Source organism: Bactrocera dorsalis, chromosome 3 (genome assembly GCF_023373825.1).
Source record: "Bactrocera dorsalis isolate Fly_Bdor chromosome 3, ASM2337382v1, whole genome shotgun sequence".
NCBI classification, from domain to species: Eukaryota; Metazoa; Arthropoda; class Insecta; order Diptera; family Tephritidae; genus Bactrocera; species Bactrocera dorsalis.
Genome location: NC_064305.1, coordinates 23,219,331 through 23,239,829, shown reverse-complemented (window position 1 = coordinate 23,239,829; position 20,499 = coordinate 23,219,331). Strand labels below are relative to the sequence as shown.

The window sequence follows — 20,499 nt, the reverse complement described above, 5'->3', positions numbered from 1 at the left end:
AATTGGTTGAAAACACATAAAAATAAAATACAATAACATCGCAGGGGGGTTAGTTTTATCGCGTGAACCTTACGCTAACTTAATAAAATATATTGAAGCTACCTTAAGTAGACTACTTCAATTGTCCGAAGAACATTCTACATCACACCCTTTACTGACTGATTTAAACAACAAAACTTGCTAAATCTATCAAATCTCCTCTTTAATATGAACTCTTTTTTATGCCGTAATATAAAATTAGTAATTATAATATCGTATTTAATAACTTATTTTCTCATTAACTTTAAAAACTACTCGTTTTGCAACACAGACTTGATATGTGCAGACGTACAACAGCTTATGGCGAATGTAATCGTGGTACAGCAGGTAAATGTCATTTTAACGTAAAAAAAACGAAGTGTACATAAAGAGAAAGAGGAGTTTGAAGCGCAGTAAAAAGCAGAAAACTTTACGTTATAAAATAAAACAGATACATAAATGTCATTTAAACATTCGTCACATCAAATCATTCAAACTGTGTGTAATATTTCTCGTTGAATCGAATCTCAAGCACGTTTTCTCTTCAACTATTCTTTATTCTCGCCTTAAAACAGAGCACGTGATGATCTTTGAAAACTTTTATTTGTAAAATAAAAACAAAATTATATTTCCTTTTACTAAACGTGTAGATATGTCGAAAGTGATTAAACGCATTTTACACGCTTGCAGCGCTTCATGTCAACGATGCGCGCAGCTGATACCCACTGCTGACAGTACTGTGATATTTTCTTTCTTACAGTCAAAGTTTATTTTATATCTTTTTGAACTTTGCTATCTTATAAGTATTACTTTACGCTTAAAATGTTCTACCATATTTTATCTAAAGTTATATTTATTATTATTATGTTTTAATATTCTGTTAATATACTTTTCTCTAGCCAAAAGTATTGTATTTTCGATTATGACAAGTCATTCAATTTAAGTCATAAATAGTATAATAATATATTTTTTTGACATTCAGATCCACAGATTTTTTTTCACAAAGAATGAACGTTTCAAATTTCCAATAAATCTTTATTACGGGGCATCTCGACAGGCTAAACTTTATGACATACGAACTATTGCCATTGCCTATTCTAAATCTGTATGTGGATATTTGCTATCATAAGACCAAAATACTGGCTAAATCCATTTCTGGAATTTAGAGGTCTGCATGATTTGGAAGCACAGCACCTTAAATATATGTTATGGAAGGAAAGACAAGATTTTAACAATTTTTTCAGATCTTGTCGCCCTCAGGATTACAACATGGTCGAGAAACGACATTACCTTATAGTAGTCTAAATGTGGTTCATATATCGCATCAGCCGACATCCCAGACTTCCTGCACCCATCCACCTTTTTCTCCACTAGGACTAGTATACCTCTAGGTCAGTGTACCATAAACTTTTGCCTGCCGAGACGCCCCGTAAGGAAGTCGAACAATAGAAACAATCGATAAATATCTTTAAGCTGAGTACACAAGGGTTCGTTTGTCACATACACTTTTTGCATTGCAAAGTTGGAATATAACAACAAGTTAGAATTGTACTGACAAAATTTTTGAGTATAGTTTCTTGTCAGCTGATTTTTTCAGGAACTTTTATAAGAAAAAGATTTTCAAACTATCAGTAATAGAAGCGATAGCATAAATACTACTTTCGTTATAGACAAAAGCTCAAAACAGCGGGAATCCACTTGCGAATCCAGGAAATTGTTTTAAAAGACCAATTTGAAATGTGTAAATAAAGCAATTACAAAATAGGAATGAGACTTTATTGCGAAAAATTCCAAATTGTCACTGCAATGCCGAAAATTATATTATAAAGAGCAAAAAATTATTTATAGAAGGGAAAAAGCGAACCAATTTTCAGTGATAAGCTCTATTACCGGTGATATTGGTACTCTGCATTATTTACTTTTTAATGCAAATAGTTTAAAGAGAAAGAACAGGAAATGAAGATAAAAACACAATTGCGTATTTACTTTAAATTAAGTAAAATAAGAAATTTTTAAATAACGACTTTTGAATATATGAATGAGGAAGTTCCTTTATAAAATTCGCAGATAGTTTGTAAAATTCGAACATAGCTCGAAAAGTTGTTTTTGGTGTTGGTTACTTACAAATATACATTTTTCAAAATAATTATATAAAAATAAAGACTAACACGCATTTTATTACCAAAAATTACAAAAACAAAACTGCTACTTTAGAAAAGTTGCATGGTGAGGTTATGTTATTCAAGAATATGTATATAATATTTTTTCACTTAAAAATAATAAAAAACACGTCCGACATTTTGCACTGATCTTATCATAAAAATTCACAGCTTATTTTACAACACATTTATTTTTGGGAAAAAAGTGTATTAATTGATTGCTGATCGGTGTTCATACTCATATTTTATGTCATAATTGCGTCACGCCTCAAATACATCAACTACCTTGTCACACATACAACCACACGCACATACTAGCACAGAAATTTAGATTGGATTACCAGCTTTTTTAAGCGAAATATTGCAATAAATGCTAGCTGCTGGCATTAAGCAATTTTAGCAATTTTTTCACTTACTGGTTTACACATATTTCGCAGCACAAAGTTATTTCTAATAAAAAAAACTGGTAATTTTAATCTAATTTTTTATTATTTTTTAAGTCATGGTTTCGGTTTAATTTTTGCGTAAATTGTCAACTTCCTACTGCTTGCTTGCTTAGATAACTATGCGCACACAAACGTACATATTCTGGTACTAATTGCTAAGTTTTTTCTTACACTTTTTTGTCTTCAATCAATGTATGGTGTTTGCATTGCAAAAATTGTGTTTTATTTGTTATAAAAACGCATACGAAAAGGTTTTGCATATGTTGGCGGTGCCTGCGTTGTGAACAAGCGTTTGGAAAAAGTCAACAGTGTTGCCATCATTGAGGATACTGGCGGTTTCAGCGGTATCATTGTGGCTGCCCATGAAGTTGGACACTTGTAAGTACTGAGAAATATAAGTATATACATAGATTACAAGAAATTAAATAATATGTATGTGGTGTCAAGTGTAGAGTACTGAACACGACTAGAGTACTGAACACGACTAAGGTACTTAACACGACTAGAGTACTGAACACGACTAAGGTACTTAACACGACTAGGGTACTGAACACGACTAAGTTACTGAACACGACGAAGACAAAATGCAACTATGGACTAGAACAAGAACTCAGCGAAGCGTTAGGACGCTTGCGTTGAGTTCTTAGAAGCGTTGGGACGCTTGCGTTGAATTCTTGGAAGCGCTATAAAAAGCTAGAAGACGAGAAAACGAAGCATTCTAGACGGGACAGCCAAACGATCAACTAGCGTATTTTCAAACAATTTTTTAAATTATAAATTTTAATTGCAAGTTTAATAAAATTAAAATAAGCCACATCCTACAAATTGGGGGCTCAGCCAGGACTTGGAAAAAGTTTTAAATAAAGGTGTGGAGATGCAAGGCGTATATCTGGTTTTAAAAGTGAAGAAATTCGTGGAGTCTTAAAAAAGCGTGCAGTGTGCAGAACGAAGTAACAAACATTTGGTTTGTCGTGGAGGCGTAAGGCGTATATCTGGTTTTAAAAGTGAAGAAATTCGTGGAGTCTTAAAAAAGCGTGCAGTGTGCAGAACGAAGTAACAAACATTTGGTTTGTCGTGGAGGCGTAAGGCGTATATCTGGTTTGATAGGTGAAGAAATTCGTGGAGCTTGAATAGAGCGTGCAGTGTTCAGAACGAAGTGAAAAGTAAGTAAAGGTGGTGCTGACCGTCATCGTGGAGTTTTACGTGATAACATCAAGGGATATTCTAAGCCTGTTATTAGACAATTGGTCCGTCGTGGAGGTGTAAGGCATACATCTGGTATAGAGCGTGCAGTGTTCAGCTAATAAAAGTGTTAAAGTGTAAAAGTTTGAATCTTAAGAAGAATAATTTATAGAAACGAAGTGTCTCAACAAAAGATGTAAAATTTTTTTTAAATTATCAGAAGAATAATTTCAAATAAAAGAAGATGGAAAAATGTTGAATCATAAGAAGAAGATGTAAAAATTTTTAAATTATCAGAAGAATAATTTCAAATAAAAGAAGATGGAAAAATGTTGAATCATAAGAAGAAGATGTAAAAATTTTTAAATTATCAGAAGAAAATTTTCAAATAAAAGAAGATGGAAAAATGTTGAATCATAAGAAGAAGATGTAAAAATGTTTAAATCATAAGAAGAATAATTTAAACAAAAGAAGTTTTTAAAGAAAAAGAGAAGTACAGCATTGTAAAAGTAAAAATAATTTGCTAAGAAAAATTTCAATCAAATTAAAATTAATCTAAAAGAACAAACAAAACGATTTCGTAAAGAAAAAGAGAAGTACAGCATTGTTAAAGTAAAAATAATTTGCTAAGAAGAATTTCAACCAAATTAAAATTAATCTAAAAGAACAAACAAAACGATTTCGTAAAGAAAAAGAGAAGTACAGCATTGTAACAGTAAAAATAATTTGCTAAGAAAAATTTCAATCAAATTAAAATTAATCTAAAAGAACAAACAAAACGATTTCGTAAAGAAAAAGAGAAGTACAGCATTTTAAAAGTAAAAATAATTTTCTAAGAAGAATTTCAATCAAATTAAAATTAATCTAAAAGAACAAACAAAACGATTTCGTAAAGAAAAAGAGAAGTACAGCATTTTAAAAGTAAAAATAATTTTCTAAGAAGAACTCGAATCAAATCTATGTATAATTAGAATTAATATAAAAATAAGTATATTCTTACATATTGTTAATACTAAGATGGACTTAAACGAAATAACGACTTTAACTGTCAACGGACTGAGAGAGAAGTTGAGGGAATTGGGTATTTCGACTACAGGTCAAAAACGTGATCTTCAGGAAAGACTTATCCAACACTACGACTTATCGGGAAATAGGGCTAGTGACGAAGAGTTCAACCAGTCAGTTTACGAAGACGTAGGTGGAACCACCAACTTACGGTCCTCACCGCTTATCGTGCAACAACAACAGTTTACTCTAAAAGATTTAGGAGATTGTGTTAACGTTTTTTCAGGAGAAGGGTCTGTAGATATTCGAGGGTGGGTAAGCGAATTTGAAAATAATGCAGAAATAGTAAAATGGAATGATCTTCAGAGATTTGTTTATGGCAAACAGCTTCTTCGTGGTGCCGCTAAGCTTTTTGTTAGGAGTCAGAATAATTTAAATAGTTGGGAAGCTCTGAAGTTATCATTAATTAATGAGTTTGGTCGCAAACTATCTTCTGCAGATGTGCATAGGTTGTTGAAAAATCGCCGCAAACAAGCAAACGAAACTTTTCGGGAATACTTGTATCATCTCATGGAGGTAGGCAAACAGATTAGTCTAGACGAAGAAAGCATTATAGATTATTTCATAGAAGGAGTTCCAGATACCAAGTTCAATAAGGCAATTTTGTATCAAGCTAAAAATATAGAAGAACTAAAAGAGCAAATCAAAATTTACGAAAAGATACGGAAATACAACTCAGGGATAGGAAAAATAGTAAATGATACATCCTCTAACAAGACAAAAGAAGAACTAGGTAAAAGATGTTTCAAGTGCGGAGACAAATTCCACGTAGCAGCTCAATGTCCACAAAAACAATATAAATGCTTTAAATGTAATGAGATGGGACATCGTTCGTTTGAGTGCAAAAATAATAAAGTCAAGGGAGCTAGAGAAGTTAAAATCGAATCAAGTAGCATAAACACTTTAGGAAATACAAGTTTTCAACCAGTCGTTGATGAAGAATTACATTTCAAAACAGTTAATTTAAATGGGTTTAGGTTCGAAGCTCTAATTGATTCAGGGTGTTCACTTAATTTAATACGTTACGATACGTTGATACTAAGTGGGCTTAAACCAATTCTAAGCAATGAGAAAAGAAAACTATATAGCGCTTGCTCAAATGTGATTGAGACAATCGGAAGTTTTGATACTTTTATACATATAGATGAGTTAGTGTTAAAGGTCAGATTTCATGTAGTCAGAGAACAAGATATTAAATTTGCAAGTATGATAGGAAAGGCTATATTAAAAGACGTAGATATTGTTTTAACAGAAGATAAAGTAATGTTTAAGAAAAAGGATAATTCAAGAGATTATAAACCAGGTAATGACAAAATGAGGCAGGATTCTAAACAGGTTATGAAAGAAGAACGAAATGCACCAATAGAAGCAAAAAATAAGTGGATTAAGGAATTTGATGCGATGAGTTTAAATGAAAGAAAGGATGAGACTACAGTGAATTTGGGACATTTGAGTAAGGGATTAGCAAAAGAAGTTAAAAGCTTAGTTGATAAATACAAATCATCTGGTAAATGCATATCACCCGTTAAGATGGAAATTGTTTTGACAGATGAAATTCCCGTCTATCAGCGACCAAGACGTTTACCAATCGATGACCGTAGTTTTGTCGATAAACAAATAGAAGATTGGTTAAAAGAGGGAATAATACAACCAAGCTCTTCCAATTATGCTTCTCCGGTAGTAGTAGTTCCTAAAAAAGATGGAAACAGACGCTTATGTTGCGATTATAGACAATTAAATAAAAAAATTGTAAGGGACAATTTTCCAATGGTTGTAATGGACGATGTCTTAGATAGCCTTCAAGAGGGTCGAGTTTTTACAACGTTAGATTTATCGAACGGATTTTTCCATGTGCCAGTAGATTCACAATCTAGGAAATTTACCGCTTTCGTTACCCACAATGGTCAATATGAGTTTTGTGTTGTTCCATTCGGTATTTCAAACTCACCAGCTGTCTTTTGTCGTTATGTTAATGCTGTTTTCCGGCCACTAATCCAGAAGGGAACCGTAATTACATATATGGACGACTTGATTATCCCCGCAATAGACGAGACAGAGGGAATTGAAAAACTACGAGAAGTTTTAGAAGTTAGCGAATCGTACGGGTTAAAGATTAAATGGAAAAAATGCCAATTTCTTCAACGAAACGTTGAATTTCTGGGGTACATAGTGGGAAATGGTACCATAAAAATATCGGAAGAAAAGACGACTGCTGTACAAAAGTTTCCGCTTCCGTCCGACAGAAAAATGTTACAAAGGTTTTTGGGGTTGACGTCATATTTCCGACGTTTCGTACTGGACTACGCAACGATAGCTAGACCTTTGTCAGACCTTCTAAGAAAAGATTCGGTTTTCAAGTTAGGCGAAGAGCAAGTCGCGGCATTTCAACAATTAAAGGCTAATTTACAAAAAGCGCCTATATTACAGTTATTTTCGCAAAAAGCAGCTACTGAGGTACATACAGATGCTAGCAAATGGGGATATGGGGCAATTTTATTACAAAAAAGTTCGGACGATCAGCTTTTACATCCGGTACAATACATGAGCCGGAAAACAAAGCCGGTGGAAGAGAATTATCCGGCGTATGAGTTAGAGGTACTGGCAATCATAGAAGCCTTAAAGAAATGGAGAATATACCTATTAGGTATACACTTCAAAATTGTGACAGATTGTAACGCGTTCACGATGACTCTTAAGAAGAAAGACGTACCGCCAAAAATAGCGAGATGGGCATTGTTTCTTCAGGACTTTAACTATGAAATCGAACATAGAGCAGGATCCAGAATGGTCCACGTTGACGCTTTAAGTAGGGTGTACTGCTTAATGCTAGAAGACTCTGTAAAGTTTCGGCTAAAGCAAGCTCAACTTAATGACGAATGGACAAAGGCAGTACGTAAAGTTCTAGAAAAAGACGAATACGAAGACTTTTATATAAAATTTGACATTCTTTTTAAAAATCCTGCAAAGGAACTAATTGTAGTACCAAAGCTAATGGAAGACGAAATCATTAAGTTGGCCCACAGGCAAGGGCATTTCTCTGTAAAGAAAACTCAGGATCTGTTAGAAAAGTCGTATTATATTCCCCAAGTAAAGGGTAAAGTTTGTCAGATAGTCCGAAGCTGTATTGAGTGCATTGTTAATGAAGTTAAGTCAGGAAAGAAAGAGGGATTCCTGAACAGCATAGATAAAGAAGACATACCATTAGGAACATATCACATCGATCACGTAGGGCCACTAGAAACGACCAGTAAGTTGTACAATTATATATTGGTGGTGGTAGATGCGTTCAGTAAATTTGTGTGGTTGTACCCTACTAAAAATACAGGAGTAGATGCAGTGTTAGATCGACTCACAAAGCAAGCAGCTGTATTCGGTAACCCAAGACGTATTATTTCTGATAGAGGGGCCGCTTTTACATCAAATTTGTTTAGAGAATATTGTCAAAAGGAGAATATTCAACATTTACTAATAACAACGGGGGTTCCAAGAGGAAACGGACAGGTAGAGAGAATTCATAAAGTCGTTATACCTATGTTGTCAAAGTTGTGTACAGAAACCCCAACTAATTGGTATAAACATGTAGAAAAGGTGCAACAGTTCATAAACAATACACCTCCTCGGAGTACGAAACAGTCTCCCTTCAAGTTATTAACAGGACTTGACATGCGAACGGCCAACATGCCAGAGCTAAAGGACCTACTAGAAGAGACGGTTATAAACGACTTAAACGAAAATCGCGAAACAGTACGAAAACTAGCGAAAGAAAATATTTTAAAAATTCAGGAAGAAAACCGGAAGTCATATAATTCACGTCGTCAGAGAGAGAAAAACTACAAAATAAACGATTTGGTAGCAATAAAGAGAACACAGTTCGGTAGCGGGTTGAAATTGAAGGGAAAGTTTTTAGGACCGTATAGGGTAGCGAAGAAACTTAACCATGGTAGATATGAAGTAGAAAAAGTGGGTGAGACCGAGGGGCCGAGAAAGACTTCGACTGTCTCAGAATATATGAAGATATGGACTCAACCATTCGAGGACGAATGAAAACAGGATGGCCGAATGTGGTGTCGAGTGTAGAGTACTGACCACGACTAGAGTACTGAACACGACTAAGGTACTTAACACGACTAGAGTACTGAACACGACTAAGGTACTTAACACGACTAGAGTACTGAACACGACTAAGGTACTGAACACGACGAAGACAAAATGCAACTATGGACTAGAACAAGAACTCAGCGAAGCGTTAGGACGCTTGCGTTGAGTTCTTAGAAGCGTTGGGACGCTTGCGTTGAATTCTCGGAAGCGTTATAAAAAGCTAGAAGACGAGAAAACGAAGCATTCTAGACGGGACAGCCAAACGATCAACTAGCGTATTTTCAAACAATTTTTTAAATTATAAATTCTAATTGCAAGTTTAATAAAATTAAAACAAGTCACATCCTACATGTATGTATATATTTTTAAATATATATTAAGAAAAAACTTTAACTTCGGCATCATCGAAGCTGTAATACTATTCAGAGGTGCATTTCTTACAATATAAAAGAGTAAACAGTTTGACAGCTAAGTAAATGCTATAGTGATCCGCTGTGAACAATTTATTTCGAAATTATAGCACTGCCTTGAATAATAATCTGTACAAAATTCCTTAACGATATCTTATCATATAAAATAAATTTGCATACAATTTCCAACTTTGTATAACACCTATATGACAGAGTGATAAACAATATATAGTAGATGTAGCGCTGCCTTGTTGTTTCCTCACTTGTAAAATGAAACAGTTTTCCATACAAGAACTTAATTTTGATCGGTCAGTTTCTATGACAGCGATATGCTATAGTGGTCCAATATCGGCGCTTATGACAAATGTAGAGCTTCCTGGTAAGTAAAGGACGTGTGCAAAATCAATTTGATATCTCAAAAGAACGACAGGCGGACATGGATCGGTCGACTTAGCTCGTCACGTGTATATAGATACATATTTTATAGGGTATTCGTGAAACTTAATATATTTTGAAAACAAAATATCCGAACATTTTCTTTACTTTGATCCAATAAGAAACGATAAACCGCCATTATCGATAACTCACCAACTCAAAATGTACTCACATCACAGCGCAGAGTGTTTCGTACAGTTTTTTTTCGTACAATTTTTTATTAGACTAAAGCTTTTTTTCTTAAAAAAAAAAAGCAACAACAACGCAAGCATGCTAAAAACACGAAAAAACACTTGACAACGTTTCTAGCCGATTGCCTAGCCCAACTATTAAAGCGATTTCCGCTGTCACCATTGACACATGCGCATTAACATGCAGACAAACTCGTTTGCATTTCCTTCGTCAGCCAATAGTGCAAGAAATAAGTAACACACTTGAATATGGTATTTTGCAAAAACAAATGTTGAAAACAAAAACACAAATTATAACTGTAAACTATACGCTTTTTGCCCACACATTTCTGACATGCTATTCCATACACACACACACACAGGCTCGGCGCCGTGCACGACGGCTCACCACCACCCAGCTACCTTGGCGGTCCAGGTGCGCAGCGCTGCCGCTGGGAGGACGGCTACATAATGTCCGATTTGCGACACACCGAGCGCGGTTTCCGGTGGTCACCATGCACCATACAGAGTTTCCATCACTTCTTGAAGTGAGTAACACAAAACAAAACAAATTTTTTTATTTCTAATGTTGTTTTTGTTAATTCTTTACAGCGGCGACACCGCCACCTGCTTGCACAATGCACCGCATGAGGACAGCGCGCTGGGACGCGCATTGCCCGGCACACTGCTCTCGCTGGACGCGCAGTGTCGTCGCGATCGCGGCACGTACGCCTGCTTCAAGGATGAGCGCGTGTGCGCGCAACTATTCTGTTTCGATGCGCAGACGGGCTACTGTGTGGCATATCGGCCGGCCGCGGAGGGTTCCACATGTGGCAGCGGGCTGGTGAGTAATTGCAGTGTTAAATATTTTATATTTTAGAGAGTTTTTTGAGAGTAATATAATTTTGCAAATGCATTAAAAAATAAGGATTTAAAAAAATGTAATGCATAAAAAAATATTTTTCTGAAAAATTTTAATTCATAAAAATTAACTATTTCTCCACGCTAGACATGTCTGGACGGTCGGTGTACGCCAGTTACTTCGAATGTCATACCAGCTTACCGTTCTTACAAGTAAGTACACGCTTTTTCAACTCGCCAAATCACATATAGGTGTTTATAGTTCAAAATTTTATTTTTTTATTTAATGAAAATATCTCTGAATATCCCGTTTTTTAGTAGTAATTTTTTATAGTTTTGTAGTTTATTATTTTTAATTTAGTTAAACAATTTTAATTTACTATATAACGGTATCGGTCATTGTTACTACTATGGTGACTTTTACAGTTATAACTGTTTACAATAACGTTACTCGTTGGCTTTAAATAGGAAGCAATTTTTTGAACAATAATTTACAGTTAGCTGGTCTTCTGTTTAACAATTTTTGGTGCAAAATTTTAATGCATAATTTTTTGTTGTACAAAAACAAATTTATTGCCTATACATGAAAGTCTTTGGTTAGCAAAATTTTTAGCGTATAGTATATTTTATATAAAATGTACATATATACTTTTTGAACACTATATTTACACTTTTTACCTACACATATAAACACTTATACTAAAACACAGTTGATTTTATTTTCGAATTTGTAAATTTTTGTATATATGTACATGTTCAATGTAAATAGTTTGAAAATTACAACAAAATAATCCAAACAAATTTTTACATACCCAAAACCACAACAACAATCGCAACAAACAACTGCTTAACAACAACACAAAAAATTGCAACACTGTCACACCACGAAATCAACAAAAACAAAACCATCCCAAAAAACAATCGATAACATAACAACACCGCTAACACAAAACTGAAATGAAAAAAAAAAATTAAACACAAAACCACAACAATACAGTGACAACAACAGTGGCACCGAAAATACTGATAGTAGTAGCGAAGAAGAAGATGAGGGGGAGAATGTAAGTAGCGAAGAAGAGCAGGATCTACCGAACGTCTTGGCTAAGAGTACACCTACGACCCAGCAACGTTTCGGTAATACGGTGGAGAAGACCTCACGCGAAGTCGACGACACTTCCGATCCCAAACGTATTACAACAAAAACAATAACCACCAGCAATACACATACACCGACACAAACGGACTCACGCACCACAATCACCCTGGAGACACACTCACGACACCAACACAACAACAATCAGCAACGGCAAGTGCAACAGGGTACTTTAGAATTTTTAGCCAGGTTTTTAGCACAGAATCCACAATGGCAACAGCTGTTGGGACAAGCGGCGCAGGTGAACGCGCTGACCGGCGCCGCCACAAATGCCGCCGATGTGGCAACCATAGAGACTGCTGCAAAAGCGGAAATGGCAGACAAAGTGGTATCCGCTCATATGCCGCAGGGCGCAGTCGTTGTTCAAACGAGCGTGAGCAGCAGTACGAGCAGTAGTAGTGGCGTTAGTAGCGCAAATGGTAGTAGTTCAGGTAGTAATAGTAGTAGTAATGGTAGCAATGACAATAGCGTGAAACAGCAGGAAAAATATGAGCACACTATTGCAAGGGTTAATGTTGAGCCTTTGAATTTAGCGAACAGCCAAGCGACGCTTGACAAGCAAACAGTTGTTGAGGATACTGGCGCGCTGCAAGTTGCTGAGAATATTGACCTTAATAAAAGCGAAAAACAGCCTATAGTGAGCGTAGTGGGCGAAAAAAATGCCAAAGCAAAAACTATGCTAACACAAAGCAAATCAGAACCCGAAATCCAACCACAACCACAGCCACACCAACACACAACCAAATTGGCAAAATTAACACAAATTCAACAGCGCAAACCAACCACCAAAACCACAACAACAACACCACCAACTGCACAACCTAACCTCTTCCAAATTTACACGCATGAATTACGCAAACAGTTACAATATTATTTAGGTTTCCTGCGAGCGCACACTGGCGACAACGTCAGCGCTGGCGATAGTAGTAGTAGTATTTTGAGTAATAGCAAACGTATAGCAACAGTAAAGCAAACCGTTACAACCAACACAACTAATTCAAATTATAGCAATACGGTGAGTGCGGCCGCCAAATTACAGCAACAGTCGGCGTTGCTGGACAACAACAATCGCAACAATGCGGACGACATCGATGACAACGAGGACAATGTGAATGACAGCAATGTGGACGCGGATGATGACGCGAGCAATGAGGCAATCGATGACAAGCAACAGAAACGTAAGTTCAATACAGCAACAACAATAAGCGTGAGTGCACAACAACAACAAAACACACAACCAGCGCCGCCACCGTCAGCACCGACGCGCAGCAGCAGCAATGGCGGCAGTATAACTAACAGTAACGGCAATAATAACAATAACAATAAAGCGCTGCAAAGGCCGGCAACATTTCTTGACGCCTATTTGAAGAAATTGCAAGCGCTTAATGCGCCAACGGACACAACGGCCACACTGACGGCCACCACCACGAGCACCACAATGTCGACATCGAGTGTGGTGGGCAATGGCGCCGTCGGCAAAGCAGTACCAGCTGCCGGTACGCCCGAGAACGAACCGGTGAAGCGGGCGCCGGCGGAAACGTTCGGCAGTCACTTCCTTAAACGTACGCAAAATTTATCGAATAGTAAAAGTAGTAATGTGGGAAGTAGTAGTGGTGTTGATGGTAGTGTTGGTAATAGTAGCGATAGCAACATTTACATTAATCATGGTCACAGCAACAACAACAACAACAATTCAAATAGAAATCACAAAAAACTTACACGCATTTCGAGTCACAATGCTGCTGCAAACAGTCGTATGTCATATGATGATGCACACGAGCAAGTGCACGAACATGTTGTGAGCGATGTGGCAACCCACATCGCGACAACAACACAACAACCGGCATATGTTACAAATTATTTAGGTGATAATACAAATAATCTGCCAAGTTTGCTAGAACAGCAACAGCAAGCACAACAGTCATCCTCAACAAAAACAACAACAACATCCGCACAAGAACAACAAAATCAACAAACATCACAACAAAAAGCACATAAAATCAGAACACAAAAACTAATACGTCGTCAATTGTTGCGAACGCAAATTAAATGAAAACATTACGTAAAATTTGTGCGTAAGTGACGCCAGCGATTACATTTGTTCTGCTGTAGCACCATATTTAGTTTGTAATTCTATTTATATACTTAGCATTTAAAGCGCCAAGAGGATTAAATTACTTTCTCACTTCATGCGCGCAATACCGTTGCATGCAGCAATCACGCACACACACTACTGTACGCCACTACACACAGCGTTAGAAAAAACGCAGAGTTACCAACTTGTCATTCTGGCAAGCAGCTGTTTTTTTTTTTCAAATTGTTTGTCAGTTAGCAGAAAATAATAATATTTAGTACGCAAAATGCTACGCCAAAAGTACCAGTTATTCTGCTTGCTTAGCGCTATAGCCGCCCAAGCGATTCTCACATAATCAACTACGCTCACATAAAACGCAAACACAGCGCACACGCTTCACTCCCTCAGAAGCATTACAAATAACTACACGGTTACTATCGACTTTCGTTGCCAATCTACAAAAATGCGGTAAGCAAACTTAATACAAGATTTCAATATAATTTTGGATACGGCATGCATTACCCTGGGAGAGTTTAGTAATCATTAATCAAATGCAACGGTATATAATATACAGTTAACGGAATGCTTGGAGTATGCTTTATATACAAATGTGAAAAAAGCACAACTAACCGTTATTAGGTACGGCCTGGTAATGAATTTTATTTTAAAAGCATTACGCATGGAATTAGTTACTTAAAATTATATAATTGCTGCATGAAATTAATACTTAGACGGCCATAAGGTGTAGCGAAAATTCACGGCGGTGCAACATTTTGACGCCCATTTCTCGGATAAGCGAAAATGAAGTAGCAACATAACCCCATCTGCACATTAATTTTAAATATAGCGTATTTGCCTGCGCAAAATTAGCTTTCCTCACATTGTAGGTGGATATTAAGTACTGCTTCTACGTGCGCAAAAAAATAATTTGCTTCATCATTGAACAATTGTTGCTAATTTACTAAAGTCGGAGCGCATAAGCCACCATTTGCTTGGTATATGGTAGAGCAGTATGCGTATGCTACGTTTTAACACATTTTTACAGTTAACTGCGTAATAAATTGAACTGGCATCCTTTAATGTTGTCATCGCTAACAAAAAACTTATTTAAGAAATGCAAAATATTGTAAAATTTGCATATGTTGGTCATATGTGCTTTACAAGTAATGCGTTAGAACACAGTCATAGTTAAAATATACTGCATAAGGCACTCATTTACACACACAAACAATGCAAAATGTGATCATATCACTTGTGAAATGGTTGCATGCATTCACCACACATAGTTTCATTGAGTTGTTAGTATTAATCCTTCATCTTCTTAACTTATTGGTTGCTATTCATACTCTTTATCTTCCTTTTCATGCACATTTTCTCGTTAATTTTGAAAAAAAAAAATTAAAATATAAACAGCAATCGGATTTAAACTCAATTCCTCAATTTCCAAATAAGTTGTCCGTGGCACATTCTCAAATCGCTGAAGAATCTCCACAGCATGTAGCAATGCAGAAAATACACTTTAGTTGTAAACAGACAATTTGTACTTTTTTTCACAATATTATCACTAATAGCAGATCCACTACTGCCTATGGCAAGTTCTTCTTCTTCTGCTTTACTGGCGTAGACTGGCAAGTTCCATTAACTAAAATTCCGCAAATACTCTTAGACTTAAGTATTATCTCATCATAGGCAATGCAGCGGCATTTGTTAGTGCTCAGTTTTCACAACATTTAAATTTAAAATGATTTGATCACAAGAATTTGGCAAACAATTACAGTTACGCGAACTTTCTTTTTTCAAACGAATTGCCGCACTTTATTTCAACTTATATTCTCTACACTATTCTTCTTCTATGCTCATCCAATCAACCGGTATGAAGTACAGGGTCACACAAATGAAAAATTATAACAAAAAATGTTAACTCACATTCGCATTCACACACAAACAATGGAACTCATATAAACAACAAAAACACTGTCCACTATATTCACCAACACCAAGAACACAATCATATGCAACACTGCAACACTTAATACAGTACACATGTAGCATTAGCTAATCAGTCATATATTGCATTACTAAAACAAAAAACAAGACAAATAAAAAGGATTAAATGGTGTCTAAGCATTAAAGAACATCAGTAGAACATATAATGAGTATAAAAACCCATATAATTTCACAAACGCATAAATTTATGAAAAACCACATACATACAAAGGCATTTATTACGCATATTAAAAATGCATATATTCAATTAAAAATTTGGATATGGATGTTTAGACAAAAACTTATGCAAAGTTACAGCAACAGCAGCAGGTTTTTGGAATACTTAGCATGTAGTACATATAAATTTAATTTAGTTTAACTGGATATATTGGATAACTACCTACATACATATAAACGCATTGCGTAATACAGCTGGAACGTGGAATATGGTTATAAATTACAACGTAAAGGAGAAGTATAAAATAAACACCATCAACTCTATACTATTATGGATATTTGAAATGCATCGAAAAAATTTAAATTTTCGCATATAATATTATAGAATATATAAGAATACTCCAAATTTAAACTCGTCAACTAAAAAAAATACACATACAAACATTTTAATTTGCATTTGAAATGTAGATTAAATTAAAAACTAAATCCAGCATCATCTTGAACTACGAAATTTTGCATGACAGTGGCGGCAAATACACATCACTCATCACAAATTCTAAAAATTTAATAAATAAATATATTTTAGATAAAAAAAACTTAACAAATTACACCAAAAACAAACAGTTCTGGCTTCATTAGTAACAACATATTTGCATTTCTTTATATGCATACCGATTAATTCATATTTAGTGTTACAGTTTTTAATTTATTTTAATTTTTTATTTTGTTATTTATTTTTGTTATTTTCTTCGTACATACATATATTTATTATTTGCGTAATTATTTTAAAATACATTACACATTTCACATTTACTGACTACTTTCGATTTATTTTCATTCATACCACCCTTTATTATGTACATTTACTAATTGTTACCGTTTCCTTTTCTATGTTCGCTGTGTAGTGGTTAACTGGAAGGCGTTTCCTTTTTGAAGAGAATAATTCCGTTGCTGACTGAGTGAAGGCGCAGCCATACGTTTTTCATCTAAATAACGTTTTTTTTTATTTGATCTACCAAAAATATGATCGGATATACATAATGCATAAAGTGTGGCAGCAATTGACAGTGACAGCAGCGGTAACATGAACGAGCATCTCAACACAACCACAACAATTAACAGCCGTATATTATGTCGATATAAACACATATTTAGTAAAAGATTTACGTACTAGTATATTTAAATTAGGCAGCTTGCAAAATACATATCATTGCCATTTTCAGATTTTTCAAACAAATATTAACATACACATTTACATTTCAAAACAAATAGTTAAAATTAATGCATGAATTTAGTTGAAGCAGTTAAAGCTAAATATTAATGAAATGAAACGCATGAAATCATACAGCGCCACGCATGCACACATACTCAATTACATAAAAACATAAACGTTTTCATTTAAACCAGCACATATCCCTTTGCTACCCGAAATATGTACTTAAGTATGTAGTTATGTATAACATAACATACACGTATGCATCGTAAAAATACAAGAAGCATCGATCACACATAACCACACTTAAGAACATCCATATTTAAATATTACATACATACGTACTTTAAAAAGAAACATAGTTAGAATTTATTGATTTGTTTTAGGTTTTAATTATTATATATATGTAAATTAAAGAATAATTATATTTAATTTAATTGTATTTTTTAAATAAATTTTATGTTCTTTTTTGTTAAAAGCTGTAAAATGCATTTGTGCATTAGAATGAATAAATGTAGATACATACATATATATTGAGAAAAAAGAAATTATTATATATTATATATGTGAATAAATGGTTTTGCGCGAATTCTAATAACTCATATTTTGTAAAATTCATTATATAATGTTAGTTTCAAACAGACGAAAGAAATACACGCATAACATGTTCGCATCCAAGAAAAAATAATAACTAAATTTCATTAGCAGCTAAAGCCTATAACATACATACATACATAGAATTCATTGACATATTGTTTAAATATAAATGTTTATTGTGTTGTAGACACATGATAAAGAAATACACTATGTGAATATTATACCATAAGTCTAATTTACTATGTATGAATATGTCATTTGACATTTTAGGTAAGAAGGCGAATAAAGGATATATATGTTTCATACATATATGTAGCTAAATACATTAAAAAAAATACTTATAGTTAAATGCGAAAGAATGTGAAAACCATTAATTTAGTTTGTAAAAATTTAAAAATTGTTGAAAATAAAATTTGCTTATTGATACATATGTGTATTATTTGTGTAAAATAAGTTTTTTCATTATTGTTATGCGCAAGAGTACACGAACTCGTAAGTATTGAAGAGATAAACGAATGTTTAGTAACTGCGGTAATCTATTATCACAGCGGTAAAACTATAAAGTTCGCAAACATCCGCAAAAACTTTGTTAATTCGCCGTTTTGCTGGTAAGAGAAGCGAGTTTAAGAGGAGGGTTGTTATAATGCCTCCTAACGCAGGATTATAGTAGTTTTTTTTTAATTTAAACTCTTTAAATATTTACATACATATGCATATACATATTCACAAATTTCATATTCAGTTATTCAATCACCCTTTTGATATCTGGTATTTTAATAGTGATTTTTCTACTATCCACTCTTCCCAAGAAGTCGTCAATATCAATTTGATTGCTTAAATCTTCGGTATAAGTATAAGAATTGTAAAACGCTGAAGCAGCTGTGGCTAGAAATAATGCGCCATCGTTAACATCGCTCGTCAAAGTATAACGTGTACCCATTATACCGGCCAACAAAAGTTCAGTAGACAACTGAAACAAAGGACGTGGGGGATCTCTTGAATTCAAATATGCACCATAACCTAGAACACCACCAACAATGAGACTTGCTCCTAATTGAATAAACGAGTCTGAAACGAACAAAAACTTTCTGATAATAAAAAAGGAAAAATTTGATATTTTAATTACCATTATCCATAGCTTTTACAACGCCCAATGAGGTGTATGTGCCCGCCAACAGGAAGCCCATTACATCAACTGTCATTCCTAATTGTATTACATTAGCGCTTTCACAACAAAAGTGAGAATTGTCATTTCAATCATTTAATAAAAAGTTTAAACAGTCCAAATTTTGATTGAAAAATTTACTGAGTTCTGATATAGGGCGCGTTGTTTTCTGATTAAACAGGTTAACACACAATCTTAAGCGTAAAAAGTAGTAATTTTATTTCAATGAAAGTGTGATTACAAAATACTGTGAAAACAAAAAATATTATACAAAATATACATAGCAAGAATGCTAAAATATTTATTTTCATTGTAAAATTATAGTAACAAATTTCAACTTTTAAAGTACAAACCACAAGTCCAGTTACCAAGCTTAATAAAATGTGACAACTCTAAGTTAATATGTTAACATCTATAATTAATTATAGATAAAATATTCTACTCTGCGTGAGAGTAAAAAGGGCAAGTTTTTCTGCCAGCAATTAACTACAAATGATCAAACTGATTTATATGCATATACTACATACATATAGGTTTACTGTTGTCTTCCCGGTAATGGCAAGTAACGATTGTAAGTGATTAAATTTCGAAGTATGGCTGCAACAGATATAATGCAAATCATGCCAGCAGGCATCATTTTACCAGATCGTTGCCAACGTGAGCCCATGATACCGGCCAAAGCCACAGAAGTGCCCAACTGCAAGAGTGGACGTGGCGGATCCTGTGAATTATAGTATGCACCCACACCGAGAATGGCACCGAAGGCTACACCAGCACCCAATGACGGTATGGAACCTAAAATCCAGATAAATGTACATGAATATAATGTATACTCATATAAGATACCAAAGTGATGGTATAAGAATGAGTTGCACAATTTCAGCAAACGTTCATTAGCGCTTACCGGCTTTAACATAGCCCATAATACCACCAGCGGCAACAGTGGCGGCATATAAAAATCCAATTAGGTCTGTTGACATTTTGCAAAAATTATTGTTTTATTAAAATATAAATTTCAACAAAATATGATAAAATATGGGTTAGTAAAAGCACAATAACTAATCCACAGTGTTTGTAATCAGTTGCAGTATTGCCACATTTCCACTTTGTAAATCCGCACATTGAGGTGAAAAAGGTGGGCAGAGAGTTAGTAAATCCGACATCACATCTATTTCTGTACAATACAGAATTTGAAATTTCATAAAATCTAGTAAAACTCATATTTACATGTATGAAACCTTTTATATACGAAAAAGAATTAAATTGAAAATAGGCGTATACATACAATAT

The 20,499-nt window shown here is 34.6% G+C and overlaps 3 protein-coding genes across 15 annotated transcripts in view; 1 reads left to right on the top strand and 2 right to left on the bottom strand.

The window, feature by feature from the left end:
* LOC105228706 (venom metalloproteinase 3) overlaps positions 1–18,470 on the top strand; it is a 164,386-nt gene extending 145,916 nt beyond the window's left edge. For 3 of the 10 annotated variants that reach the window (XM_049453300.1, XM_049453302.1, XM_049453301.1), the window contains exons 10-16: positions 311–366; positions 2,875–3,001; positions 10,367–10,531; positions 10,596–10,827; positions 10,993–11,057; positions 11,842–14,539; positions 17,140–18,470. In XM_049453300.1, coding sequence (XP_049309257.1) covers positions 311–366; positions 2,875–3,001; positions 10,367–10,531; positions 10,596–10,827; positions 10,993–11,057; positions 11,842–14,050 — 2,854 coding nt within the window. In that variant the 3' untranslated portion in view covers positions 14,051–14,539; positions 17,140–18,470. The remainder of the gene's footprint in view (positions 1–310; positions 367–2,874; positions 3,002–10,366; positions 10,532–10,595; positions 10,828–10,992; positions 11,058–11,841; positions 14,540–17,139) is intronic. The other 7 variants (XM_049453305.1, XM_049453304.1, XM_049453306.1 and 4 more) reach the window with 7 other exon arrangements.
* A 43-nt stretch (positions 18,471–18,513) lies between these two features.
* LOC105228641 (transmembrane protein 14 homolog) lies at positions 18,514–19,311 on the bottom strand. Of its 4 annotated transcripts, XM_049453324.1 has the most exons (4): positions 19,171–19,311; positions 18,990–19,112; positions 18,799–18,929; positions 18,514–18,649 (listed from the first exon to the last, which is right to left on the bottom strand). In XM_049453324.1, the coding sequence occupies exons 1-4, from the start codon at positions 19,244–19,246 to the stop codon at positions 18,587–18,589; spliced, it is 393 nt and encodes a 130-aa protein (XP_049309281.1). In that variant the 5' UTR covers positions 19,247–19,311; the 3' UTR covers positions 18,514–18,586. The 4 variants fall into 4 exon arrangements, with proteins under 4 accessions (XP_049309281.1, XP_049309280.1, XP_011206835.2 ...); XM_049453323.1 differs by having other exon boundaries at positions 18,799–19,112; XM_011208533.4 differs by having other exon boundaries at positions 18,582–18,929.
* A 163-nt stretch (positions 19,312–19,474) lies between these two features.
* On the bottom strand, positions 19,475–20,310 carry LOC105228642 (transmembrane protein 14 homolog). Its single transcript, XM_011208534.3, has 2 exons — positions 20,114–20,310; positions 19,475–20,004 (listed from the first exon to the last, which is right to left on the bottom strand). Exons 1-2 carry the CDS (start codon positions 20,187–20,189, stop codon positions 19,745–19,747), a joined length of 336 nt encoding a protein of 111 aa, XP_011206836.1. The 5' UTR covers positions 20,190–20,310; the 3' UTR covers positions 19,475–19,744.
* Between the last annotated feature and the right edge of the window lie 189 nt (positions 20,311–20,499).

Bases quoted from the DNA above. Each gene is read 5' to 3' on its own strand.
- LOC105228642 (XM_011208534.3), bottom strand. From the start codon at position 20,189: ATGTCAACAGACCTAATTGGATTTTTATATGCCGCCACTGTTGCCGCT. The intron at 20,005-20,113 runs GTAAGCGCTAAT...TCTGGATTTTAG, and splicing joins TATGGGCTATGTTAAAGCCG to GTTCCATACCGTCATTGGGT.
- LOC105228641 (XM_049453323.1), bottom strand. From the start codon at position 19,246: ATGACAGTTGATGTAATGGGCTTCCTGTTGGCGGGCACATACACCTCA. The intron at 19,113-19,170 runs GTAATTAAAATA...TGTTCGTTTCAG, and splicing joins TGTAAAAGCTATGGATAATG to ACTCGTTTATTCAATTAGGA. The intron at 18,650-18,798 runs GTGATTGAATAA...TTCTCTTACCAG, and splicing joins AAATACCAGATATCAAAAGG to CAAAACGGCGAATTAACAAA.